At 44.3% G+C, this 23,005-nt stretch overlaps 1 protein-coding gene and 1 long non-coding RNA gene across 7 annotated transcripts in view; both read left to right on the top strand.

Annotated features, from left to right (window-relative positions):
• The window catches only part of LOC126985134 (homeobox protein engrailed-1-B-like), a 98,945-nt gene extending 93,261 nt beyond the window's left edge, over nt 1-5,684 (top strand). For 2 of the 6 annotated variants that reach the window (XM_050839691.1, XM_050839711.1), the window contains 2 exons: nt 86-191; nt 2,230-5,684. In XM_050839691.1, the coding sequence (XP_050695648.1) occupies nt 86-191; nt 2,230-2,343 (220 nt within the window). In that variant the 3' untranslated portion in view covers nt 2,344-5,684. Of the gene's footprint in view, nt 1-85; nt 192-2,226 lie in introns of all 6 variants that reach the window. The other 4 variants (XM_050839682.1, XM_050839698.1, XM_050839719.1 and 1 more) reach the window with 3 other exon arrangements.
• A 10,266-nt stretch (nt 5,685-15,950) lies between these two features.
• The window catches only part of LOC126985131 (uncharacterized), a 33,227-nt gene continuing 26,172 nt past the window's right edge, over nt 15,951-23,005 (top strand). Inside the window, exon 1 of the long non-coding RNA XR_007738331.1 lies at nt 15,951-16,099. This is a non-coding gene — a long non-coding RNA (uncharacterized LOC126985131). The remainder of the gene's footprint in view (nt 16,100-23,005) is intronic.

The raw sequence follows: 23,005 nt of genomic DNA, 5'->3' as shown, positions 1-23,005 counted from the left end.
CCTGACCTCATTTCCTAACCCCTATGGCTGGGAGTGAGGTCATCCTCGTGCTAAGCCACATCGTCACCAGGGCCACGTCTACCAGCAGGTACCTGACGGAGAAGAGGCGGCAGGACCTCGCGCGGGAGCTGGGCCTCAACGAGTCACAGATCAAGATTTGGTTCCAAAACAAAAGGGCCAAGATAAAAAAGGTTAAATCCCGTTTATGATTTTTTGCTTGTCTGAGTGTTGCTGTGTGTGTGTGTGTGTGTGTGTGTGTGTGTGTGTGTGTGTGTGTGTGTGTGTGTGTGTGTGTGTGTGTGTGTGTGTGTGTGTGTGTGTGTGTGTGTGTGTGTGTGTGTGTGTGTGTGTGTGAAAGATACACGCAAACAGACAGACGAACAGAAAACAAGCGAGTCAGGTGATACTTAAAATTCCCTGCCTCTCGCCTCTCATTATCAGGAACTCAAATAAAGTAACTGTGAGCAACACGCAGACTAACACAACATAATTAAAGCAGTGTCAAACAGACCAACACTTAAGACATATGAGAGTAAACACACACACACACACACACACACACAAGTTCATAGGGCACACGAAGCATACCCCATAAAAATGAAAACACCACATTAATTAATTCTATGTATCTGGAGAACATGTGGCCAGTACACATAAATTATCTGACCCTGACACATTTCTACATAAATTTCGCGTAACTGTAACCAACACACACACACACACACACACACACACACACACACACACACACACACACGCATTTAAACACATACAAGGATCACTGTCTTGCCCAAACACCTCAACACACTCAGCAAAACAAGATCGCAAGTCTTGAGTGTTTCTCTAGAAGTCGAAAGAAACACGTGAAAATAAACCATGTCTCGAACACGTGTCGGCACCCCCCCCCGTGTGTGTGTGTGTGTGTGTGTGTGTGTGTGTGTGTGTGTGTGTGTGTGTGTGTGTGCATGAGATGTATATAGTTTTGGTTTGCCGCGTCCTATTTTTCCTCTCCACCAAGTTTGTTTATGTACATTATAATTTCAAATGAGCTCCAAGGGATGAGCTGATGGAAGGGATGAGGGAGGAGGAGGAGGAGGAGGAGGAGGAGGGGGAAAGGGAGATAGTGGAGGAGATAGTGATGGTGATACTCTCCCGCTCCCTCCCATCCCTCCACCGTTTATCTTTTCTCTCCAAGCATCCAGTATCTCTTCTCTCCACGGGGGATCTCCATGGTCTCTCTCTCTCCATGGTCTCTCTCTCTCTCTCTCTCTCTCTCTCTCTCTCTCTCTCTCTCTCTCTCTCTCTCTCTCTCTCTCTCTCTCTCTCTCTCTCTCTCTCTCTCTCTCTCTCTCTCTCTCTCTCTCTCTCTCTCTCTCTCTCTCTCTCTGTTTTTGCTCTCTATTGTTTTGCACGCTCCTCTAATCTAATAAGAGGTTTTAATTTCATCTTGTTTTGTCACTTCTTTATCTTCTCATGATTCTTCCGCCCTTTAGATTGTTCTGTTAAACCTCTCTTCATTTTGCGTCCTCCCAAGTGCGTCTCTTGTAAGTCTCCTCGCCCACTGCCCTGTCGTAGTCACATCGCAGCGGTTTGTAGACGTAAGTTGTCAAATCACACATCGGGGGAGCTCGGGACTACTTTTCTCACGATGTTTTACGATGTCAAGTTCGTAGCTCATCGGCATAGAATTCGTAAAGGTGGGAAAGGGGCTTAAGGAACAACACTCCTAAAATTCCCAGACTTTTAACTTTTCCTTCCAGTCTCGTTTATATCTTTACATCCCCGGCTCCCCCCAGTAGGCCCTCCCAGTAAAGTACTGTTTCCACTCCCAGCGCTCTAACTTTTCGATTTTTCTCCTGGCTTCCTTTATACATTTTCTTTCCCAGTAGCCTGAACGTTTTTTATTCACAATTTCTTAACTGTTTACTCTTCTTTCATATTCTCTCGCCGCCCTCCCAGCAGGTCCTCCCAGCACACTGTCTAATAGCCCCAGTACTCTAAGTTTTCAATTTTCCTTCGCGGCTTCTTCATAAGTTTTCTTTCCCAGTTGCCTAAACACGTACTTTACTAATAGTTCTTTGACTCCAGTCTTTTTTTTCATAATCTCTCTCGCCGCCCTCCCAGTAAGGTCTTCCCAGCACACCATCTTACATCCCCAGCACCCTGGCTTTTCCATGCTCCTTTGTGTCTCCCTTCTGATTCTCTTTTTCCCCGCCGCCCTCCCAGCAGGCCAAGGGCCAGACAAACCCACTGGCGCTACAGCTGATGGCTCAGGGGCTCTACAACCACTCCACCATCCCAATACGAGAGGAGGACGAGGAGAAGCTGCTGCCACCCGCATGACCTTCCCCTAGTGACCCTGCGGCAGCCGCCCTCACCCTCCTACCAGCGCCTCCAGGCCCTCGTCACACCCTCTTCTACGGCGCCCTGGCTTCCTCCTCTACAGCGACTGCTACCACCGTTCCTGCTACTACTCCCGTTCCTCCTGTCGCTGCTACTACTACTGGTACTGGCCTTTCTGCCTCAACCGCCGCTGATCCGACGCTGTTGTTACCTTCATAAAGAGTTCCAGACTAAGACCTACAGATATTTTTGCTCCAAACATTTACACTGTCCAACCAAACAACAGTACCACGCAAACACCACTACAGACACTACTGATATTACCATGAATACCAACATAAGCACCAAGGAGACCAACAATTCCACTACCAACACAAACACCATACCAGTGTCACCATAGCCACCAACGCAAAAGAGCAACACTACTAACACCGAGCCACATTGTAAACACCAATCCAACACTAAGGGGCAGTTTTACAGTCCAATACAGCAAGTTTGTAAGCTCCCCAACCAAGCACAAAATACGACGAAAATTCCTTGTAGCTCGTGTTTGGCGTTGATATAAAAAGGTGGAGGGAATTTTAGGACTCTACGAAGGAAATCTCTTTATTAGTATCTAGTAATGAGGGGAAACAGCGGATCATTGTGGTGGATATGGTTTGGTTTGGGAACTTACAATGACTCTGTTGGACTGTCGAACTGGCCCTAACACTGCAACGCCCGCGGCCATACAGCATCCCAGCGGTAAAGCCAACACCGAAGCTGCATTCACTCTCTCCTCTCACCACCTCCTCCTCGCCACCATCACCACACTTGCCTCACCACCTTCCTCTCCTCGCACACCTGCAGTCACCTGTCACCACACGTGTCACTTTCGCCGAGACATTATTCTGGTGCCCGATTCGTGTCATTTACATTTTAACACGTAAATAAAATGTAAAGAATATATTGCACAGAAAAAAAGCAAGTGAATAAGGAAAAAAAAGTAGACAGTTGCCTTTTTTCATACACTGATCTGTTCGAGTAATCAAAACATTCTACTTTAGTATTTCGTAGCATTTAAACTTGTCATACATTCTACACAGACATGAATGGCCTAGAAAAAATACAGATCTGATAACAAACATTAAACTAATTTTAACGTGAGAGAAAAAAAAAGTAGTAATACATTCCAAACAAACAAGAACAACTTAAAATAACAGATTCCTAACGATTATCAAAACACTACGCATCATTAAACTCCAAAACTCATTCAGTCATGTCTGTGTAAGCAAGTCAAGTGTGTGAGCCAACAAACACACAGAGGGGGACGAGCACCCAGCCCCAGCCCAAGCCCAGGCGTGCACAACATTAGGCCAATTTCTGTAATCTCAAACACTTCCTCGCGTCACGGGCAGGCGAACACGCACCCTTTGCCTCCACTTGAACACGTCAGGAGCGAAGCGACTCATCCACGGCCCAACAAAGGGTAATAGTGAGCCGGGGTGCGCGGGCGACCACCAGAAACAACGGGACTCTTGTGATGGCCAAAACAAACATACATGACAGACAAACAGACGAGCAGACAGGCCCACCCTTGTTATCAGTGATGGAAGAGCGAGTGTAAGAAGAGGAGGTGGAAGAGGAGGAGGAGGAGGAGGTAATGGTGTGCAGAGGAGGTGGTGGTGGTGGTGGTGATGGTGCAGAGGAGGAGGAGGAGGAGGAAGAGGAAAAGAATGGAAGGATGCAGTCATTAGAAGGATACAAGGCGCTTCTTTTTTTATTTTGAAGCCTCATAACACACTCACCGACATCCTGAATCACACACACACACACACACACACACACACACACACACACACACACACACACACACACACACACACACACCTCAAAGCAGCAAGTGGACGAAATATGTGATCGGTAAGTGTCAAATATTAGGAAGAACCGGTGACGTGAGGGCACTGGAGAACCCGGAAGGAACCCAACCCAACCCAGTGAAGGGGGCGGAACAGTGCTTCGTCTCTCCCCGTAAATAAGAGTCTTCACATGAACCTCTTTCCTTTCCATTACATCTTACGAATAACGAAAAAAAGTACCGTTAAGGGATGTTTATAGTGTAGTGTAATAACTGTTTTCCTGAAGCCAAGAGGACTTCCACGGTGCGCAGTGAGGAGACGGTGAAAAGGAAACAGTAAGAGAGAGAGAGATAAAGAGGATAATGAAGATGTTAAGGAAATACTGAGTGTGGAAGTTTTAAGATACAAGTTAATGACCTCTTATCGTCTCTCTCAAGACTCGTAGCCGTTAAAAAAAAAAAACATTGAAGAGCAACGTTCCTGCTACTGTGTTTTTCTTCACTGAGACGTCGCTGTCTTTCTCCTCCTAACGATGCGACGTTTTGCGTTACTGACCTCCAGACCGAAGCGACTCAATACGTTTTTCCTACGCAGCAAAACGTTCATTGTGTAACGGCTGAACGTTCTTTTATATAACGTAAGCAAGAAAATAAAGAGAGAGAAGAAAGAAGAAAAAAACTAAATGTATATCACAAGTGTTTGCAGCCATGACTCGGAAGACGATTTTTTTTTTTTTTTACTTCCTCCATCTCTTTAACAAAATAATAATAATGAATAAAAAAATAACTTCGTGTGACAATGTTCCGGGAGGAGGAGAAGGCGGAGGCGTGTGTACAGTGTCAGGTTATTTAGACTAATTTATGGTGTATTTATGTCTGAGGATTATCCCTCATACCCCCTCCCCCCATCCTCTCTTCCCCTCCCCTTCCGCATCCCCACAATGGGCCCTCCACCATCCCCTCCCTTCCAACCCCTTCCCTTCCTGAAACTGAAACGGGTTCCCTCTGATTACATACTTTCAAGCCTCCCAACAAGCCTCAATTCCACCTCACCACAAATCTAACCTCCCCAAAAAATCCTCGCAGCTCCCCGTTAGACTCCCCTCAGCTCCCACACCTAACCCCCCCCCTCCCCCAAAGTCTCCCCATTTAAAAAAAAAAAAACGGGAACAATCACTGACCCCCCTTTTCTCCCCTCCCCTCCCTGCAGGTGCCCCTCCCCTCACACAGTTTCCCCTCCCTCATCACCCCTTCCATAAGTCACCCCTACCACAAAAACGGGTCCCATATTCCCCTACAAGATCCCTTTCTCCCCAAAAAACACGTTTCCTAATTTCCCCCCCCTCCTCATTCCTCTCCTTCCCCCCTCCTCTTATCCTTCCTTTCCCCTCTCCTCTCCCCCCTCCTTATATCTCAGGTGTCCCCCCCCCCATCATTAACATCTTCACCCCCCCCTCCTCGCCCCGCCACCCCCACCGGCCCACCAAACTAAAACACTGTAAATAAAATTGTATATCAATATGTGTCTTTCATTTCACCGCATTTCAACCCTACAACGCTTTTTGGATTCTGTGGGATGTAGTTTATTTCCTCCATGTGTTCTATTGGTTCGAGTCCAGTGTTAGTAGTGGAAGATAACTGTTGCCAATACTCAAGTTTTCCATTATGTAAATTGATCAAGTGAAGTAAGACATCTCCGAACTTCCCCAAGCCATCCATCTAACCTGCCCTGCCTCAAGACACTCAGGTGTGCTACATGTCAGGTAAGGACAAAAGGCACCTCCATTACACCTGCCCACTTAAGATAGGATAGGCTTTTTTTTTTACATCACTGGAAGCAGCTGAAGGGCATAACAATCAGAAAAAGCAAAAGCCCGCCAAGCGCTGCTCCAGTAAAAGAGTAAAGACTGAGTGGCCAAAAGAGATTATCAGTTTCAGCTGGAGAGGCGTCTAGATACTCAGATATTTATATAAAAAAATGTGTCAGTGGTTCACAAACACTAAGACGTGGACCTTTTTTTTTTTGTGGGGGGGGAGGAGCTACACACAACTACACACACTCAATCCGAAATAAAAAAAATCATAACAGGTAAAACAGAAACAAATGGTAGACATGTCACGGCGCCACTATAAAGAGTATGCCTGTACCCCGCCCCCCCCCACCTCTCTCTTTGAGGACCGCGAATCTTAGCAGACATACACACTAACACACTTAACTGCAAGCTCGTTTCCTGTAGCATCAGAAAATTAAGTGCAAAAAGATAAATATATGAACAAAATACAAAATAAACGTATAATAAAAATAAGGGAACTATTAATAAGAACCGAAATAAATAAAGATACAATACACAAGTAAAACACACACACACGTAAATAAAAATCTCAATAAATAAATAAACAAAAATACAAATGGAATAACAAGGAGTGAGTCCACAGATAAATAAACGTCTAAACACCGAAACAACTAATTAATCAAACAAACAAACAAACAGGTAAAGATAAACAGCCAGTAAATAAAACATGCTCACGTCTAAAGGCTACCTCTCGGACAGGCCAGTCTTCAAAACAAACATTTTTTTTCTCGTCCATCAAGTTTTTCCTCGTTTTCCTTTCCTTTTTATCTTCATTCCCGGCACGAAATCACCTGGACGAGCCCCGCGCAGGTGAGCCTTGACTATAATTGTTGTTCATGTCACACGCCGCCCTCAACACATACTTCAAATGCAAATTGTGGAGCGTAAATTGCGTCCAGGGAGGCAATTCATCCGCTTAATATGAACCACATGGCGTAGAAGCTTTTTTTTAATTATTACATATATTTTATTTTGAGGAGGCGAAAGGAGAGAGAGAGACGGGAAAAAAGGGGGGAAGGAAGTGCATTGTTTTCCCATCTTACTGTATCTTTTTTGAGAGAGGGGGAAAAAGATGGGATGGGGTGAGAAGGTGCAGGGAAAGAGTAGCTGGATTTTTATATTACGGTTATTTTTTTTTTTTAATCTCGGGTGGGAAACAGAGGTGAGGGTGAAGAAGGAAGAGGAACAAGGAGTCATATTGCTTTTCTCTATTACCTCATCTTACAGGAGGGAGAGGGAGGCTAGGGAGGAGGAGAGGTACGAAGGGAAACTAGTATATTCAAAACTTTCCTATATATTTTTTTGAGAGCGAGAGAGAGAGAGAGAGAGAGAGAGAGAGAGAGAGAGAGAGAGAGAGAGAGAGAGAGAGAGAGAGAGAGAGAGAGAGAGAGAGAGAGAAGAGGAAATGTAAAAGGAGACGGCAGGTGAGGGGAGGGGAACAAGGAGGTGGTGCACTGCGTTCTTATATTCTTTTAGCTTTCAAGAAGGGAGGCGAGGGAAGAAAAGGAAGGGAAACGAGGGCGGTGGGGGGGCACTATTTTCCTAAACACCATCATCTTTTAGCTTACAAGAGAGAAGATGAGGCAAAGAAGAAGGAATGAGGGAAAAAAAGGGAGTGCACTGCTTTCCTTTACCACTTCGTTTTTAGAGTTTTTAAAAGAGGGGGCGAGGAAGGGAAAGGAAGGGGAAACAGTGACCCGCATTGTTCTCTATACTGTTTGATCTTTTAGTTTTCAATACGGGAGACTCGAGAGGGGAAGGAAGGGGAAACAAGGGTATGATGCACTGCTCTCCTATATCACGCCATCTTTTAGGGCCAGTTCCACAGTCCAACACAGTGAGTCAGATAGCTCCCAAACCTAACAGAGAGTACTACAAAAACTCATTGCATAGTGTTTGGTATTCGTATAGAAGAAAATATATCTGAAGAAACCATACAGGAAATCTCTTCAGTGTATGGCGCAGAGGAGAAAACTCAGCATAATGGAAAGAATAGTTGGGTTTGAGTGCTTATAATGACACTGTGTTGGACTTTTTAACTATCCTTACCGGTACCAAACCACCCTTTACCGGTACCAAATCAACACTTAACGGTACCAAATCACCCCTTACCTGAACCATATCAACGCCTACAGGTACCAAGCCCACCCCTTATCGGTACCAACCCTTCCGTTGCTCCCCAGGTGGTGGCCTCGGTCCGTGAGCTGAGTGAGGGCGTGTTAAGAGAGAGGGAAGGGAAGGAGGTGGGGTGAGGAAGAGGGAACATGGAGCCGCAACACAGCAACACAAACCCAGCTCCATCCACTGCATTATCAGCCCCCCCCCCCCCTTTTTTTTTTAGTCGAAGAGCATTTGCATTTTATTAGTTTGTGGTTGCATTATCAGGGACAAGATGACTCATTACTTGATCATCTACATTTATTTATTCATTACTCTTAGGGTTATGAGGATGAGGATGGTGATGATTATAATGAAATAGCTACAACAACAACAACAACAACAACAACAACAACAACAACAACAACAACAACAACAAAAAGATGATGATGATGATGATAATGATGGTGAGGATAATAATGATGGTAAAGATGATGAAAAGATGACAATGACGATGATGATATTTTACACAACCAGAAAAAGAGAGAGAGAGAGAGAGAGAGAGAGAGAGAGAGAGAGAGAGAGAGAGAGAGAATTGAAAAAAATCCCCAAAAGGAGAAGGAGGATGAGGATGAGGAGGAGGGGGAGGAAGCCAAGGACAGGACGAGGAATATGAAGGTAAGAAATGCGAGGGGGAAGAAGAGGAAGACGATGTGGAAAAGGTGGACGAGGATGAGGAGGAAGAAAGAGAACGAGGAGGACGAAGACGAGGAGGAAAAGAAAGACGAGACGGAGAGGGACGAGGACGTGGACAAAGGTAAGGAAGACGAAAAGGAAGACGATGATGATGATGATGAGGTAGAGTGGGGAGGAGGAAGTGAAGGAGAAGGAAGAGAAAGAGGAGTAAAAAGAAACAAAGAAAAGCAAGAGAGCGATGAAAGGAAGCACAAGGTAAGACAAAAAAGAAAAAAAAAGATAAATCAAACAAAAAAAGCAAGCCCCTCAATCTAATGTAAATCGTATCTAAGAGACTGATAATGAGGCTTCAACAGATGACGGAAAAAAGGTTAACTACTAATCACACCGAGTAACATTATGATTAGCCCCGCGCAAAGACCGACGGAAGCCGATGATAGATCCCTCAAGATTCACTTAACGAACACCTGGCGGCCGTGATGATATTCCGGGCAGGGTTTTTTTTTCTTTTTTTGGTGTGACTTTTCTTTTTATTCCTTCTCTTTTCCTCTCTTCTTTTCCTATCCTCTGCTTCCTTCGTCACATTCTTTTTTTTTTTTTTGCTTTTTCCTTCCGACTCTCGCTTTTCTTATCCTCGTTTTTACTCCTATGTTCCCCTTTCCTGTGACCGTGATGATAGTCCTGCATTTTTATTTTTATTTCTTTTTTCCTTATGCCTCCCCTCTTCTTTTTTTTTTCTCTCTCTCCTCTCCACTCCTTTGTTCCTTTACCCTCATTCCTGTTTCTTTTCCTTCTAACCTTCGCTTTTATATCTCAACTTCTTTTCCTCTCCTTCTTTTCCTCTTCCTCCTCTCCTCTCCTCTAATTCTTTCGTCTTATTCCTGATTTTTTCCTTCAAATTCTCGTTTTTCTCAGCTTTGTTTCTCCTTAGTTATTCTTCTTTCCTCTTCTTCCTTTCTTTCCTATAGTTTCTTTTTTTTTAGCTCCTGTCTCATTATTTTTTTTCTTCAAACGTTTGTCTTTATCGTCTTAGTTTCCTTTCACATTCTCTTTTCCTATTTCTCCATTCTTCCCTTTAGTATCTTTTATTATTGCTCCTTTCGTCTCACTCCTGTTTTTTTTCTTCCTTCAAACTCCCTTTTCTCAACTTTCCTTACGTATCCTCTCTTGTTCCTTTCCTTATCCAGTTCTAACCTTCCCTACGTCGATTTTGGTGTCTCTTTACTTATTTTCTCTTCCTGTTCCTCCATTTTCTCCATGTCGTTTTTTTTCATATTTGCTGTCTATCTTTTCTTCATTTCCTTAACAAATTTATAACCTTTCCCACCTCGTTTTCCTCCTACATTTCTCTCCCACTTGCTACTTCCGCTTAGCTGTATCCCTCTTCACTCTTTTTCCCTTTTTCTGCTATCCAATTCTAACCTTTCATACTTTGTTTTACCTTGATTATCTTTTTGCTTTAGTCCTCCCACTTTCAAACATACTTTCACTTACTTTTATTTTATTCCTTATTTTTTTATCTCACTTTTCAACCCTGAATTTCTCCTTATTTCTCCGTTTTCCTATATTTTTTTCCCTTTCTTTCGTTTCTCCTGATATCCAATCCTCGCCCTTGTTTACTTCTCCTTTTCCCTCACTTTCTATTTCTTACAATTTTCCCTACTATTCAATATTCTTTCTCATTTCCAGTTCCTTTCAACTCCTATTCAACTTCTTTCTGTTACTTTTTTCTTCTGTTTCTTCCCATTTTCTAACAGTCTCTGCTTCTTTCTATTCCCCTTTCCCTTGCCTCTGTTCCCTCTGCTTCTTCGAATTCCTACAGCGTGGAACACAATAAACAAACAAACTCAGATAACACTGAACTGAAAGGTAGAGACGAGGAGTGGCGGGAAGAGACAGAGAAGAACGGGAAGATACTGGAAGAGACGGAGAAGGACGGGAAGAGACGGGAAGAGAGGGACGAGAAGAGACAAGAAGAGACGGAGAGGGACGGGAAGAGACGGAAAGAGAGGGATGAGAAGAGACAGGAAGAGACGGAGAGGGACGGGAACAGACGGAAAGAGAGAAAGGGGGACGGGAAGAGACAGAAAGAGAGAGAGAGAGACGGGAGGAGACAGAAAGAGAGAGAGGGACGGGAAGAGACGGAAAGAGAGAGAGGGACGGGAAGAGACAGAAAGAGAGAGAGGGACGGGAGGAGACAAAAAGAGAGAGAGGGACGGGAAGAGACGGAAAGAGAGAGAGGGACGGGAAGAGACCGAAAGAGAGAGAGGGACGGGAAGAGACGGAAAGAGAGAGAGGGACGGGAAGAGACAGAAATAGAGAGAGGGACGGGAGGAGACAGAAAGAGAGAGAGGGACGGGAAGAGACAGAAAGAGAGAGAGGGACGGGAAGAGACGGAAAGAGAGGGACGGGAAGAGACGGAAAGAGAGGGACGGGAAGAGACGGAAAGAGAGAGGGACGGGAAGAGACGGAGAGAGAGAGACGGAGAAAGAGAGACGGAAAGAGAGAGACGGAGAAAGAGAGACGGAAAGAGAGAGACGGGAAGAGACGGAAAGAGAGAGGGAGACGGGAAGAGACGGAGAGAGAGAGAGACGGGAAGAGACGGAAAGAGAGAGACGGGAAGAGACGGAAAGAGAGAGAGGGACGGGAAGAGACGGAGAGAGAGGGACGGGAAGAGACGGAGAGAGAGAGAAGGACGGGAAGAGACGGAAAGAGAGGGACGGGAAGAGACGGAAAGAGAAGGACGGGAAGAGACGGAAAGAGAGGGACGGGAAGAGACGGAAAGAGAAGGACGGGAAGAGACGGAAAGAGAGGGACGGGAAGAGACGGAAAGAGAGGGACGGGAAGAGACGGAGAGAGAGAGGGACTGGAAGAGACGGAGAGAGGGAGCGGGACGGGAAGAGAGAGAGAGAGAGAGAGAGAGAGAGAGAGAGAGGGAAGAGACGGAGAGAGAGAGGACGGGAGAGAGAGAGAGAGAGAGAGAGAGAGAGAGAGAGAGAGAGAGAGAGAGAGAGAGAGAGAGAGAGAGAGAGAGAGAGAGAGAGAGAGAGAGAGAGAGAGAGAGAGAGAGGGGGGGGGCGGGAAGAGACGGAAAGAGAGAGAGAGAGGGACGGGAAGAGACAGGAAGAGACAGAAAGTGACGGGGAGGGAGGGGAAGGGACAAGAAGACAGTAAGAGTTAAACTTGAACTTGACTCGAACATAAGGATTCAGGGCAGGGACAAAACCCGATAACACTTAACTGAGAGGAGGACGGGAAGAGACGGGAAGAGACAGGAAGAGTTAAACTTGAACGTGACTGGGACATTAAGATTCAGGGCAGGGTGTGAGTGTATCTGGATGCGGAGCCGAGTTGAACGAAGCTCCGAACGGAAGGGAAACTGGTTCACACACTCCCATTACGGCGCAGGACGCGTTAATTGTGCTTTCTTACCTGCGAATGTGTGTTATTACGGTTAATTCTAGCGTTGCGTACAAGTTTATTAAGCCAACACCACGACGGAGCCAGGGTTCAGCCACAACTTGCAGCGTGTTCGAAGCGGTGAAGCAGTTTTAGTTTTATTTCGTTATGAAGACTGTAACTATTCTTAAGGTGATATTTGTTTGTTTCCGTTGGTATTTTCTTTTTTTCTGGCTCTGGTTTGGTTCGGTTTTATTAGCGATGTATTTGTGGCGATGATGTTTACCTTACCGTCTCTTTCTATCTTGCTAGCTCGTTATTGTTTCATACTCAACTTTAGTTTTGTTTATTTTGCCGTTGTTGTTTTTTCGATCGCATCTAATTTTGCTTTTGTTTCCTCTGTGTGAAGTTGGTTTTATTTGCGACGTATTTGTGGCGACGATATACTTTCCTGACCGTCTCTTTATATCTTCCTAGCTCGTTATTGTTTCATACTCAATTTTATTTTCGTTTATTTTACCGTTCTTGTTTTTTTCTATCGCATCTAATTTTGCTTTTGTTTCCTCTGTGTGAAGTTGGTTTTGTTACTCTCTACGTTTTCCCTATATTGTTCTCTTTCTTCCTTCCTTCTCCCTACGTCATCCCTTTTCCTATTTCTCATTCTTGTCCTCTTTCTACCATCTTATTCCTCACGCCGTTTATGTATGGCTGATTTTGTCATTTCCTGCGTCTCCGCTATATTCTATTTTATTCTCGCTCTCTCTGTTTTCCTTCTCCCTACTTCATTTATCTTTTTTTCCTCTCACTCCTGTTTTCCTTCTCCCTACTTCATTTATCTTTTTTTCCTCTCACTCCTGTTTTCCTTCTCCCTACTTCATTTATCTTTTTTTCCTCTCACTCCTGTTTTCCTTCTCCCTACTTCATTTATCTTTTTTTCCTCTCACTCCTGTTTTCCTTCTCCCTACTTCATTTATCTTTTTTTCCTCTCACTCCTGTTTTCCTTCTCCCTACTTCATTTATCTTTTTTTCCTCTCACTCTTGTCTTCCTTCTGCCTCACGTGATCTCACTTCATCACCTTCCTTGGTTTCCTTTCCCCGGCGTCCCCGCTCCTCCGCCTCGTCTTACCCCGCCCGGTGCAATCTTCCTCCCGAGCACCGTCTAGCTCAAGGCCGATCATTATCTATCAATTACTCACACACAGACTTATGACCTGCACTCGAGGGCTGTGTTCTGGTGCGTAATGGAAGGAGGAAGAGGTGAGGGAGGACGAGTAGGAGGAAAAGAAGGGGGATTAGGAGAAGGAGGACGAGGAGGAGGAGGACGAGGTGAAGGAGGGAGAGGAAAAGGAATAAATAAAAGAGAAGGAAACTGAAGAAAAAAAGGAAACATAAAAACGGGGAAAAGTAGACAACATCAAGCCTTTTGCCATATAACGAGACTGATTGCTTTAGAGATTTGACATATTCCTCAGGTACTTCAGTGACCTACGGGACATGTAAAAACATTTGCTGTACGCACGCCTAGAAACACTAAATTCACTCCTGTCACAACGAAATAACGAGCAATACGATTTTCAAAGGTGATTGTTCTCCCAATAATAACCCTCTCTCTCTCTCTCTCTCTCTCTCTCTCTCTCTCTCTCTCTCTCTCTCTCTCTCTCTCTCTCGTACATTAAAAACCCGCCAATTCGTCTTCTCCTGAGTCGGTGCATCGCCTTGGAGCACTCGGCGCCAGCACCTCCTCGGCTCACCGTGGCGCCGAGACGAGAAGCAGAACACCCACCGCGCTGCCACGCACTTGTAAACAGTGGGCGGCCATTCATCGCGGATATAATAAGAGAGCAGTCAGACCTCCAAGGTAATACTAGTAGATAAAAAGACTGAGTGAGATATATCGCCCTGCAGTCATTAGTGATTAACATCGTACGTCCGCCATGTGTTGCACGCGACGACACGGCCAGCAAGCGACGACTTCCGTTGGGCGGGTCGTAACTCTTTGACTTCCTCGCTCCGTAAAGATTGATAATAAATGCCCGATTATAGTCTTGTTAGCTCCTTGTTGCCGTAATGATCCGATGAGGAGGACGATAAGCGGGAGGCGGAAAGCATCTGGCCCGCCCGGAGAAATTGACGCCGGGGAGAGTGTGAATTTGATCGTACCGCACCGAGACGCGGCAGATGAACGTCCTTGTTAACGTATAATTATAACCCAACCATCAGCTGACTTGATAATGCGCTTCCTCCGCTCACGTACTCATGGAGAATTCAGGGCAAGCGGTACGTTAGGCCATAAATCCATTCCCAAACATTCTTGAACGCACGCACACCGTCAGTCGCTTGCCTTAGAAGTTCGGGATGGTCATGGCGGGTTCTTTCAATTTCTCGGCGGAATTACCGATCGCTTTCAATTAACCTGTTCCGGAGCCACGTGAACATCGCCTAAGCTGAGCCCTGATGGATGTCCCTGGCTCCCCGCTTCCTGTCACGGCGGAACAAGGACACCATCTACCCTCCCCCTCCAACCCCTCCTACTCCTTAGCCTTCTCCCCCTTACCGCAGTTCGTCTTGAGTGATGTTTGTAAGAGTAATCCTTCCCCTTCGGCATGCGCGCAATTTGCCTCATACATGAACCACAATAAATACGTTCACGACAGAGATATATGTGTGGTCGCCCTTCCGCCTGCTTCTCCTGCCGGCCAGCCCCCACCCTGCAGGACGCCACCGCTGCCGCAGGAAACACGCGCTTATATCCCACGCTGATGAGGGACTCCAGTAGGATGGGATACGGATAAGGATAAGGACGAGAGGACTGACTGTATGTGTATATCGGTTAACGTTCTCAGAGCCTGACTGTTTGACCGGTTGAATGACCTTATTATTCATGATGAATAATACTAGTTACGCTGCTGACAGTAAATAATGTGTATGAATTACTAATTATATGAAGTAAATCAAGAAATTAACCATCATCATTGAACCTGTCCACCCAAAATGGCGTTCAACATTCTGGTTATATCTCCCTAGGTCACATTTTTCTTACCTTGTATGACCGAAAACGTTGACATGTCCTCCACTAACCGTAACAGAACTTTTTCTTTTCACTGGTGTAAATAATATGTTCACTGGTATGTCCAGAGGTAAGGTCAGTGCCGAGCAGAGGCCGTGTTGTGGTGGTGTGCAGACGACAACTGCAGAAATCAGGGTGTTCGTGGCCAGCCTATGCCAGTCAGGCGTACCAACACCCGGGGACAGTGAAGGATGAACTATTACAAGAAACTTATGTAAAGATAGGGCTACATAATCAGCTTTTTTACCTCTCACCATGCTTTATTTTTTTCTAACGTTGTTGTTTTCAAAATTGCTTCTTTTCACTCCTTCAACTCCCCCCCCTCCCCCCCTCCAACAACAAGTAGTAGTTGAGGTCACGGTGGTTGCTGAGATTCACCGCATGGTGGCAGCACCGGCGTGACACCGTTCCTGGATGCGCGACAATCATGGCAAAATACGATAATCAGATCAGTTTTAGGAACGTCGATTGATCCTTTCCGCTCTCAAAGAACCAAAAATATCGATTTTAACAATAAATATAATAGAATGTCAGTATTTGTGTGGGTGAGACACTTTTGGGTTAGAAATCGACAAATAGAAAGTGCTGAGTACGACAATCTGTTAACGTTTCTTCTCCACCCGTCTTTCTCATTGCATTCAAACACTAACACCCGCAGGTAAACGTCGTGTCCCGTAGACTGCGTGTTCAGCTGTTCTTAGTGCTCAGTAAATTTCACGCCAACTATACACAAGTGATCACAGTGCCTACCGCTCGACACTGCACAGCACCAGCTCAACCTGCAACGCCCGGCACGCCGAAAGAAAGGTAAGGTTGAAATATGGCCGCCTCCGCCCCGCTGCTTCTCACATCCCTCCACCCACCTTCGATATCTTTTCAAAATGCACCCAAGTCTCCATTGGGACAGCGTACCAGTCTCCTTCGGGTAAAATTCTAGTGTTTGCCCATAATCCCCACTCTCCCCCAAAACAAGCTTGGGGACCTGTGGGAATGCGGTGTTTCGGGTGGGGGACACGAAATCCGTCGCAATCGCAGTATCAAAGGCCCTCTAGCCAATTTTGGTTGCGAGGGGTGAGTATGGGCAAACACTAGAAGAATACCCTCCTTAGTTTCTTAATAGCCACCATGACCGATATAGTTGTCTGTCTGTATGGTCAGAGTCAGTGTCAGGTCAAATATGTCACCCTTAGTGTCGTCAGTGACTGCTTTCTCGTCTCTCCCTCCTCCTTCCCTAATGCCAGGTGAGACAAGGATCAAGATAAGAGTGTGCAGCAAGGCTTGGAGGTAAAGAGGTGTGTTGATATTCTTAAGGTCTTGTTCACCCTTACTTCTTCATGATTTTCGTTGTTTTCGTCTGGTTCCTCCTCTTACTATTTTCCTTTTCTTACCCCTCTATCTCGTCTCTCTCTCTCTCTCGTCTCTCTCTCGTCTCTCTCTCGTCTCTCTCTCGTCTCTCTCTCTCTCTCTCTCTCTCTCTCTCTCTCTCTCTCTCAATCAGTACATCATTATCGTTCCCCCCTCATCCTCCATGACCTCCACCTCCTCCACTTCCGTCATCTACTTCTACTCGTCTCCTGTCCCTTCTTCTTCCCATCTCTCGTATGATTAATGGGCATCATTTATCACATCTATCACTACTGTATTGTGGAAAACCCTCACTGTATATACCCTTTGTTCCCACGATCATGTTTTTTTTTTTGTTTTTTTTTACAACAAAGGAGACGCCTCAAGGGCAACAAAGTGTAGAAAAAAGCCCGCTACTCACCGCTCCCACAACAGACAAAAGTAAAGAGTGGCCAAAAGAGAGGTCAGTTTCGGGTGGAGAGGTGTCTTGATACACTCTTCTTGAAGGAGGTCAAGTCATAGGAAGGAGGTACTAATGACGAAGGAAGGCTGTTCCAGAGTTTACCAGTGTAAAGGATGAAAGAGTGAAGCTGTTGGTTAACTCTTGCATAAGGAGTTTGGACAGTATAGGGATGAGCTAGAGTAGAAAGTCGAATGCAGAGGGGCCGCGGGAGGGGGGGAGGCATGCAATTAGCAAGTTCAGAAGAGCAGTCAGCATGAAAATATCGATAGAAGATAGAAAGAGAGGCAATATAGCGGCTGAATTTAAGAAGTAAAAGACTGTCAGTATGAAGAGGGGAGTTGATGAGACGAAGAGCCTATGACTCTACTTTGTCCAAGAGAGCTGTTTGAGCCCCCACACACATGTGATGCATACTTCATACGAGGGCGGACAAGGCCCTTGTGTATGGACAGCATCTGTGCGGGAGAGAAAAACTGGTGGAAACGATACAGAACACCCAACCCCGAGGAAGCTGATTTAGCGAGAGAGTAGATATGGAATTTCCAGTTGAGATTTTGAGTTAAGGATAAACCGAGGAAGTTTAGTGTAGGAGAAGGTGACAGCATGTGTTGTCGAAGAATAGGAGATAGGTATTTGGAAGATTGTATCGAGTTGATAGGTGAAGAAATTGAGTTTTTGAGGCGTTGAAGGACAACAGGTTCTTCTTGCCCCAATCAGAAATGATAGTAAGGTCTGAGGTTTAGCGTTCTGCAGCCTCCAGCCTGGAATTGTCTAGTTCCTGTTGAGTTGGCCTTCTATCAAAAGAAGTTGAGTAATGCAGAGTAGAGTCATCGGCGTAAGAATGGATAGGACAGTTCGTTTTGGAGTAAAAAAATGTCAATGAATAACAGAAAGAGAGTGGGAGATAAAACAGAGCCCTGAGGAACACCACTGTTGATAGGTTTAGGGGAAGAACAGTGACCATCTTTAATAACGCTGATTCTTTGCCGTGTCTTGTTCATCTTTGTAATGCAAGAGTGATCTACAATTGTTAAGCTTTCATCAGTTTATCTCAATCTCAGGAATAGTTTGTGTTATTAGTTGAAGGTATATTTTTGGTTCTGTTCTAGTTGTAGCTTTATAGAGGGATGTTTAATGAGTGCACACACACACACACACACACACACACATACACACACACACACATACACACACACATACACACACACACTGCCATAACAAAATAACAGGAAAAAAAAAGTTCCTCTTGAATATTTTAACAAACTAAATATATATATATATATATATATATATATATATATATATATATATATATATATATATATATATATATATATATATATATATATATATATATTATATATCAAAAACTCCCTCCTAAGTGCAGTAATTATACGGTCCGGTTTCTAATTAAATCCGGTCCTCATTACTGACTATTTTCAACGTAAAAAAATACTCAAATTGCAGTTAATAGTCGGAAAAGTTATATAACCCGACTAATTGGGGCTGTTAATGTAGGGGATGTATGTGATTAAGACAAGTATTTTCTATGACTGCGTGTTTTGGCATAAAAAATAATAACCACTCGAAAAAAGTCAATCAGTATCTATAACCGTTGATCCCATATCCAATTAGCAAAAGAGAGCCGAGACGAAATGCAAAACGATCCGAAACCCTATATTTTACGGCGCTAATGAATGCCTCATCACGTTTACTTGGACACAGCTTCGATCCCGTACATTAATGATCTTATGTAACAAAACACGTGCCACATGTATTAAAATTATCTCGAAAATCAACCACCACAGAGCATCTCGTGAATATGTAACCCCGTGCGTCACTCTCAGGCCTAAGCGGAGCCTTCGAAGGAAAGCCACATAAAGAAAGAAACGGTGGAACACTGAAAAAAGAAGAAAAGGTTAAAGGAAGATGAAAAGGAAGCGAATAATTCATAAAGGGAACGAGACAATAGAAATGAGAACGAAATAAAAAGATATGCAATCAATTTAGAGGGAGACGGATATATAGAATGATAGATATAGACAGATGGGTAGATAGATAGATAGATAGATGGATAGATGTGCAAGTATGAAATAGATAAATAGATAGACAGTTTAACAAATATAGAAACAAATACAACAGCGGAGATAATTAAACACACAGAAACAGACGGAAAATTATGAGACGTTAAACAGGGAACGACAAAACAAAGGGAGAACAAGAGCGAGGAGGAGGAGGAGGAGGGAGAGAGACAACAACAACAAAAAAAAAAGAACAAACACAAAAAGAACACGACCCAAAAAATAGGAACAGTCAGAGCTTCGAAATTCTTGCTCCCTCTCCCTCTTAACCCCACCCCCTCCCTCCTCTCCCTCCTTCGCACCAACACATCTCCCTCCTCCTCCCCCCTCCTCTTCTTCCTTCGCGACTCCTTTGTTAATTAAACTCGGGAGCAAGAGTTACGTCGCCTCATTAGTAAACGTAAAAATGGTCATGGGTGTCTGAGTCTCCGTGCTAAAGCCTCGCCAACTTCCTCTAAGTTTATCTGTGGCGATTTTTTGAAGGCCTGAGGTAATGAACGCTGGAGGGAGGGAGAGGAGAGAAGGGAGGGATGGGTAGGAAGGGTGCTAGAGGAGGGTGAGTAGGGAAGGAGGGAAGAGAAGGAAGGGTGAGAAGGAAAGCTGAGAAGGGTGCGTTGGAAAAATATACTTAGGAAGAAAGAAATGAAGCAAGGAAGGAAGGAGGAAGGAAGGAGGAAGAAATAGCATGGAAAGAGGGGAATTAGAGTGAAAATGTGCGCACAAAGAGAGAGAGAGAGAGAGAGAGAGAGAGAGAGAGAGAGAGAGAGAGAGAGAGAGAGAGAGAGAGAGAGAGAGAGAGAGAGAGAGAGAGAGAGAGAGAGAGAGAGAGAGAGAGAGAGAACCCTACAACACACACACACACACACACACACACACACACACACACACACACACACACACACACATCCCAAATAAAAACAAATAACAAACAGGATAATTGGCCGGGGCTTAAAAACAATAAGAAACACACAAAATTACACTGATGGAAGATAAGAAATATACACTCAACCGACAAACCCCGACCATTACAGGAACACACACACACACACACACACACACACACACACACACACACACACAGTCCTCCCCACACACCCCGACACACACGCACGCAAAGGGATTAAGCAAAACACATGGAGGAGAGAAAAACGGAGAAGGAAGAAAAAAAACGAAGACAACAGCAGGTTCAAGATCAAAAGATGAATAAAATGTGGACACGGAAATAAACTTGACCTTAAAAACATACAATTAGGTGGTATAATTTTCACTGGCGTATGTAATCTTGCTATGAACCATGTAATAGCGCTTAAGTATACGTGTGTGTCTGTAGTGTGTGTGTGTGTGTGTGTGTGTGTGTGTGTGTGTGTGTGTGTTTACGTTATTACACATTATTACACTACGCCATCATCTTCCTTCCATATTGAATCCCACACTTCCGCCGGTACTTACCTGTCCTAATTACGGTCATTATCGGATCCGCACGTCATTACCTTATCTGGCCGACCCCATCAGCCCCAAGTGTTGTAAATGAAACACCCACAAGAGGCTGATGTTTCGTACGGTTTCGAGTATCAGTCTCCCACACTCTTACCCTCTTTTACTTCCTTTTATTTTTGTCATTTCAGAATATTCACTCGCTACTCTTTTTTTTACTTCTTTAACTTCATTTCTTCCAACGTGTCTTGTGTCTCATTCCTTCTTATTTTCCTCCTCCTCTTTCCTCTGTTTCCCTGTATCTATTTCCCCCATCTTATTCTTCCTCCTCGTTATCTTGTATCTTCCTTTGGTTCCTCTATCCCCCTTTTTATTATCTGTCTTCCATCCCTCGTTCGCCCTGACTTTTTTTCACATCCCTTTTTTTTCCTTCCCTCTTTTCCCTCCTTTTTTTTATCCCGTGGTCTTCCCTTACACATTTTCGTTTCGCTTCCCTTCTCCCTTATATTCCTCCCTTTCGCACCAACAATTTTCCTCCATTACATTTATTTTCTTCCTTCCGCCATCCTTCAACCCTTAACCACTACTTCCATCCTACCTTTCATATTTCTTCATAAAAAACTCTTGCAGGAATCTCTTTCAGTATCAGTCTTTCCTTTGTTTCTGGTTTCCTTCTAGCCTCCATCTCAATCCTTACTTCTTCCTTTTTTCCTTTCTAACTTTCATTCTCCTATATGAAACTCATGCAGAAACCTCTCGCCATTAGCCTTCCTCATGTTTTTAATCCATTTTACATTATTTTAACTCTTACGTTCATTCCCTTTTTCTTCCCTATATTACTTCGGCTCTTAAGTTCCCTCCCTTTTTTTTCCCCTGCACATTTCTTAATTAAAACTCCTACTGAAGCCTCTCTCACTATTTGCCTTCCTTTTTGATGTCTTTTTTTTCTTTTTATCTTTCCTGTATTACTTCAAGCTTTACCTTCCCTCCCTTGTTTCCCCTTCACTCTTCTTAACCAAAACTCCTACAAAAACCTCTCCCACCATTAGCCTCCCTCCTCACCCTACACACACCGGACATTACATAGCTTCAGACTCCTACGTACCTATGCGTAGGAGCCAAATTTGGAGCTAGGGCGGTATCCTGCGGGCTGTTCATGCGCCTGGGAGGAATACTAATGTCTCTGAGCTTCCACTGCGACTCCTTACCGCCCAAAGGATGCTTCAGAAGGATAAATTTCGTGTGGCCTTCGAACCTACGTGTTAATTAAAGGATGTAAGGCGAGGGCGTATCCGGTGTTGCCATTCCTTCTATCAATACGGATACGCGGGTTGTTAATGCTTGAGTGTGTGTGTGTGTGTGTGTGTGTGTGTGTGTGTGAGAGAGAGAGAGAGAGAGAGAGAGAGAGAGAGAGAGAGAGAGAGAGAGAGAGAGACTTAAATAACGAATGAGCTCAAATAAATCTCTAATGCTCCTATTTATAGAACTTCATTGGCGCCTCGACGCAACCCGTGCCCAGGAAATAAAGTCTGTATGCTCGTTCATTCCTCACGTTACGTACATTGCTGCATAATTGATGGGGCTGCTGCTTTTCTTAATCTGGATACTCTTTTCATAACCCCACGTGAAATTCAAAGCATAAGTGGACCATTCAACACTTGGAACTCACTAAAAAGGGTTTCATCTATATCCTAAATCAAAACACGAAAAGAATCCGGAAAATAGTTGTAGTTAATTAGATTTTTACTGATATCGTTCGTAAAGAAAAGGCACAAGAATAAAGAGAAGAAAATTGAGTAATCACGCAAAATAAATATGGTCTTTCTATCGTTCACAGAAAAAAAAAAAAACGTGGCCAATAGTGGTAATAATTTGCGTTCTCTACTGATGTCCCTCATAAAAAAAAAATATATATACCTAAAATGGATACAGGATGGATCATGACGCAAAATGATTAAATACCTTTCTATCGTTCACATGGAATTATAAAAAAAAAAAATACAGGATGGATCATGACGCAAAATGATTAAATACCTTTCTATCGTTCACATGGAATTATAAAAAAAAAAATACTAAATGAGCCAAAAGAAAACAAACCTCTCTATCATGCTCACAAAAAGATAAATGAAAAAAAAAGGCTTAACAAAACAAAAAAACACAGACGAATCGGACAAACAGGGCGGGTCCGGACTGGCGCCTTGGGTAGCCCGCAGGAAGGAGGCTGAGAAGAGAGAGAGAGCCCTGACACAACAGCGCTTAGTCTTGAACTGTGATTGATGCTGCCTCGGCTAGCCTTCTCTCTCTCTCTCTCTCTCTCTCTCTCTCTCTCTCTCTCTCTCTCTCTCTCTCTCTCTCTCTCTCTCTCTCTCTCTCTCTCTCTCTCTCTCTCTC

Source organism: Eriocheir sinensis, chromosome 5, assembly GCF_024679095.1.
Source record: "Eriocheir sinensis breed Jianghai 21 chromosome 5, ASM2467909v1, whole genome shotgun sequence".
Lineage (NCBI taxonomy): Eukaryota > Metazoa > Arthropoda > Malacostraca > Decapoda > Varunidae > Eriocheir > Eriocheir sinensis.
This window is presented reverse-complemented; position numbering and strand designations above follow the sequence as displayed.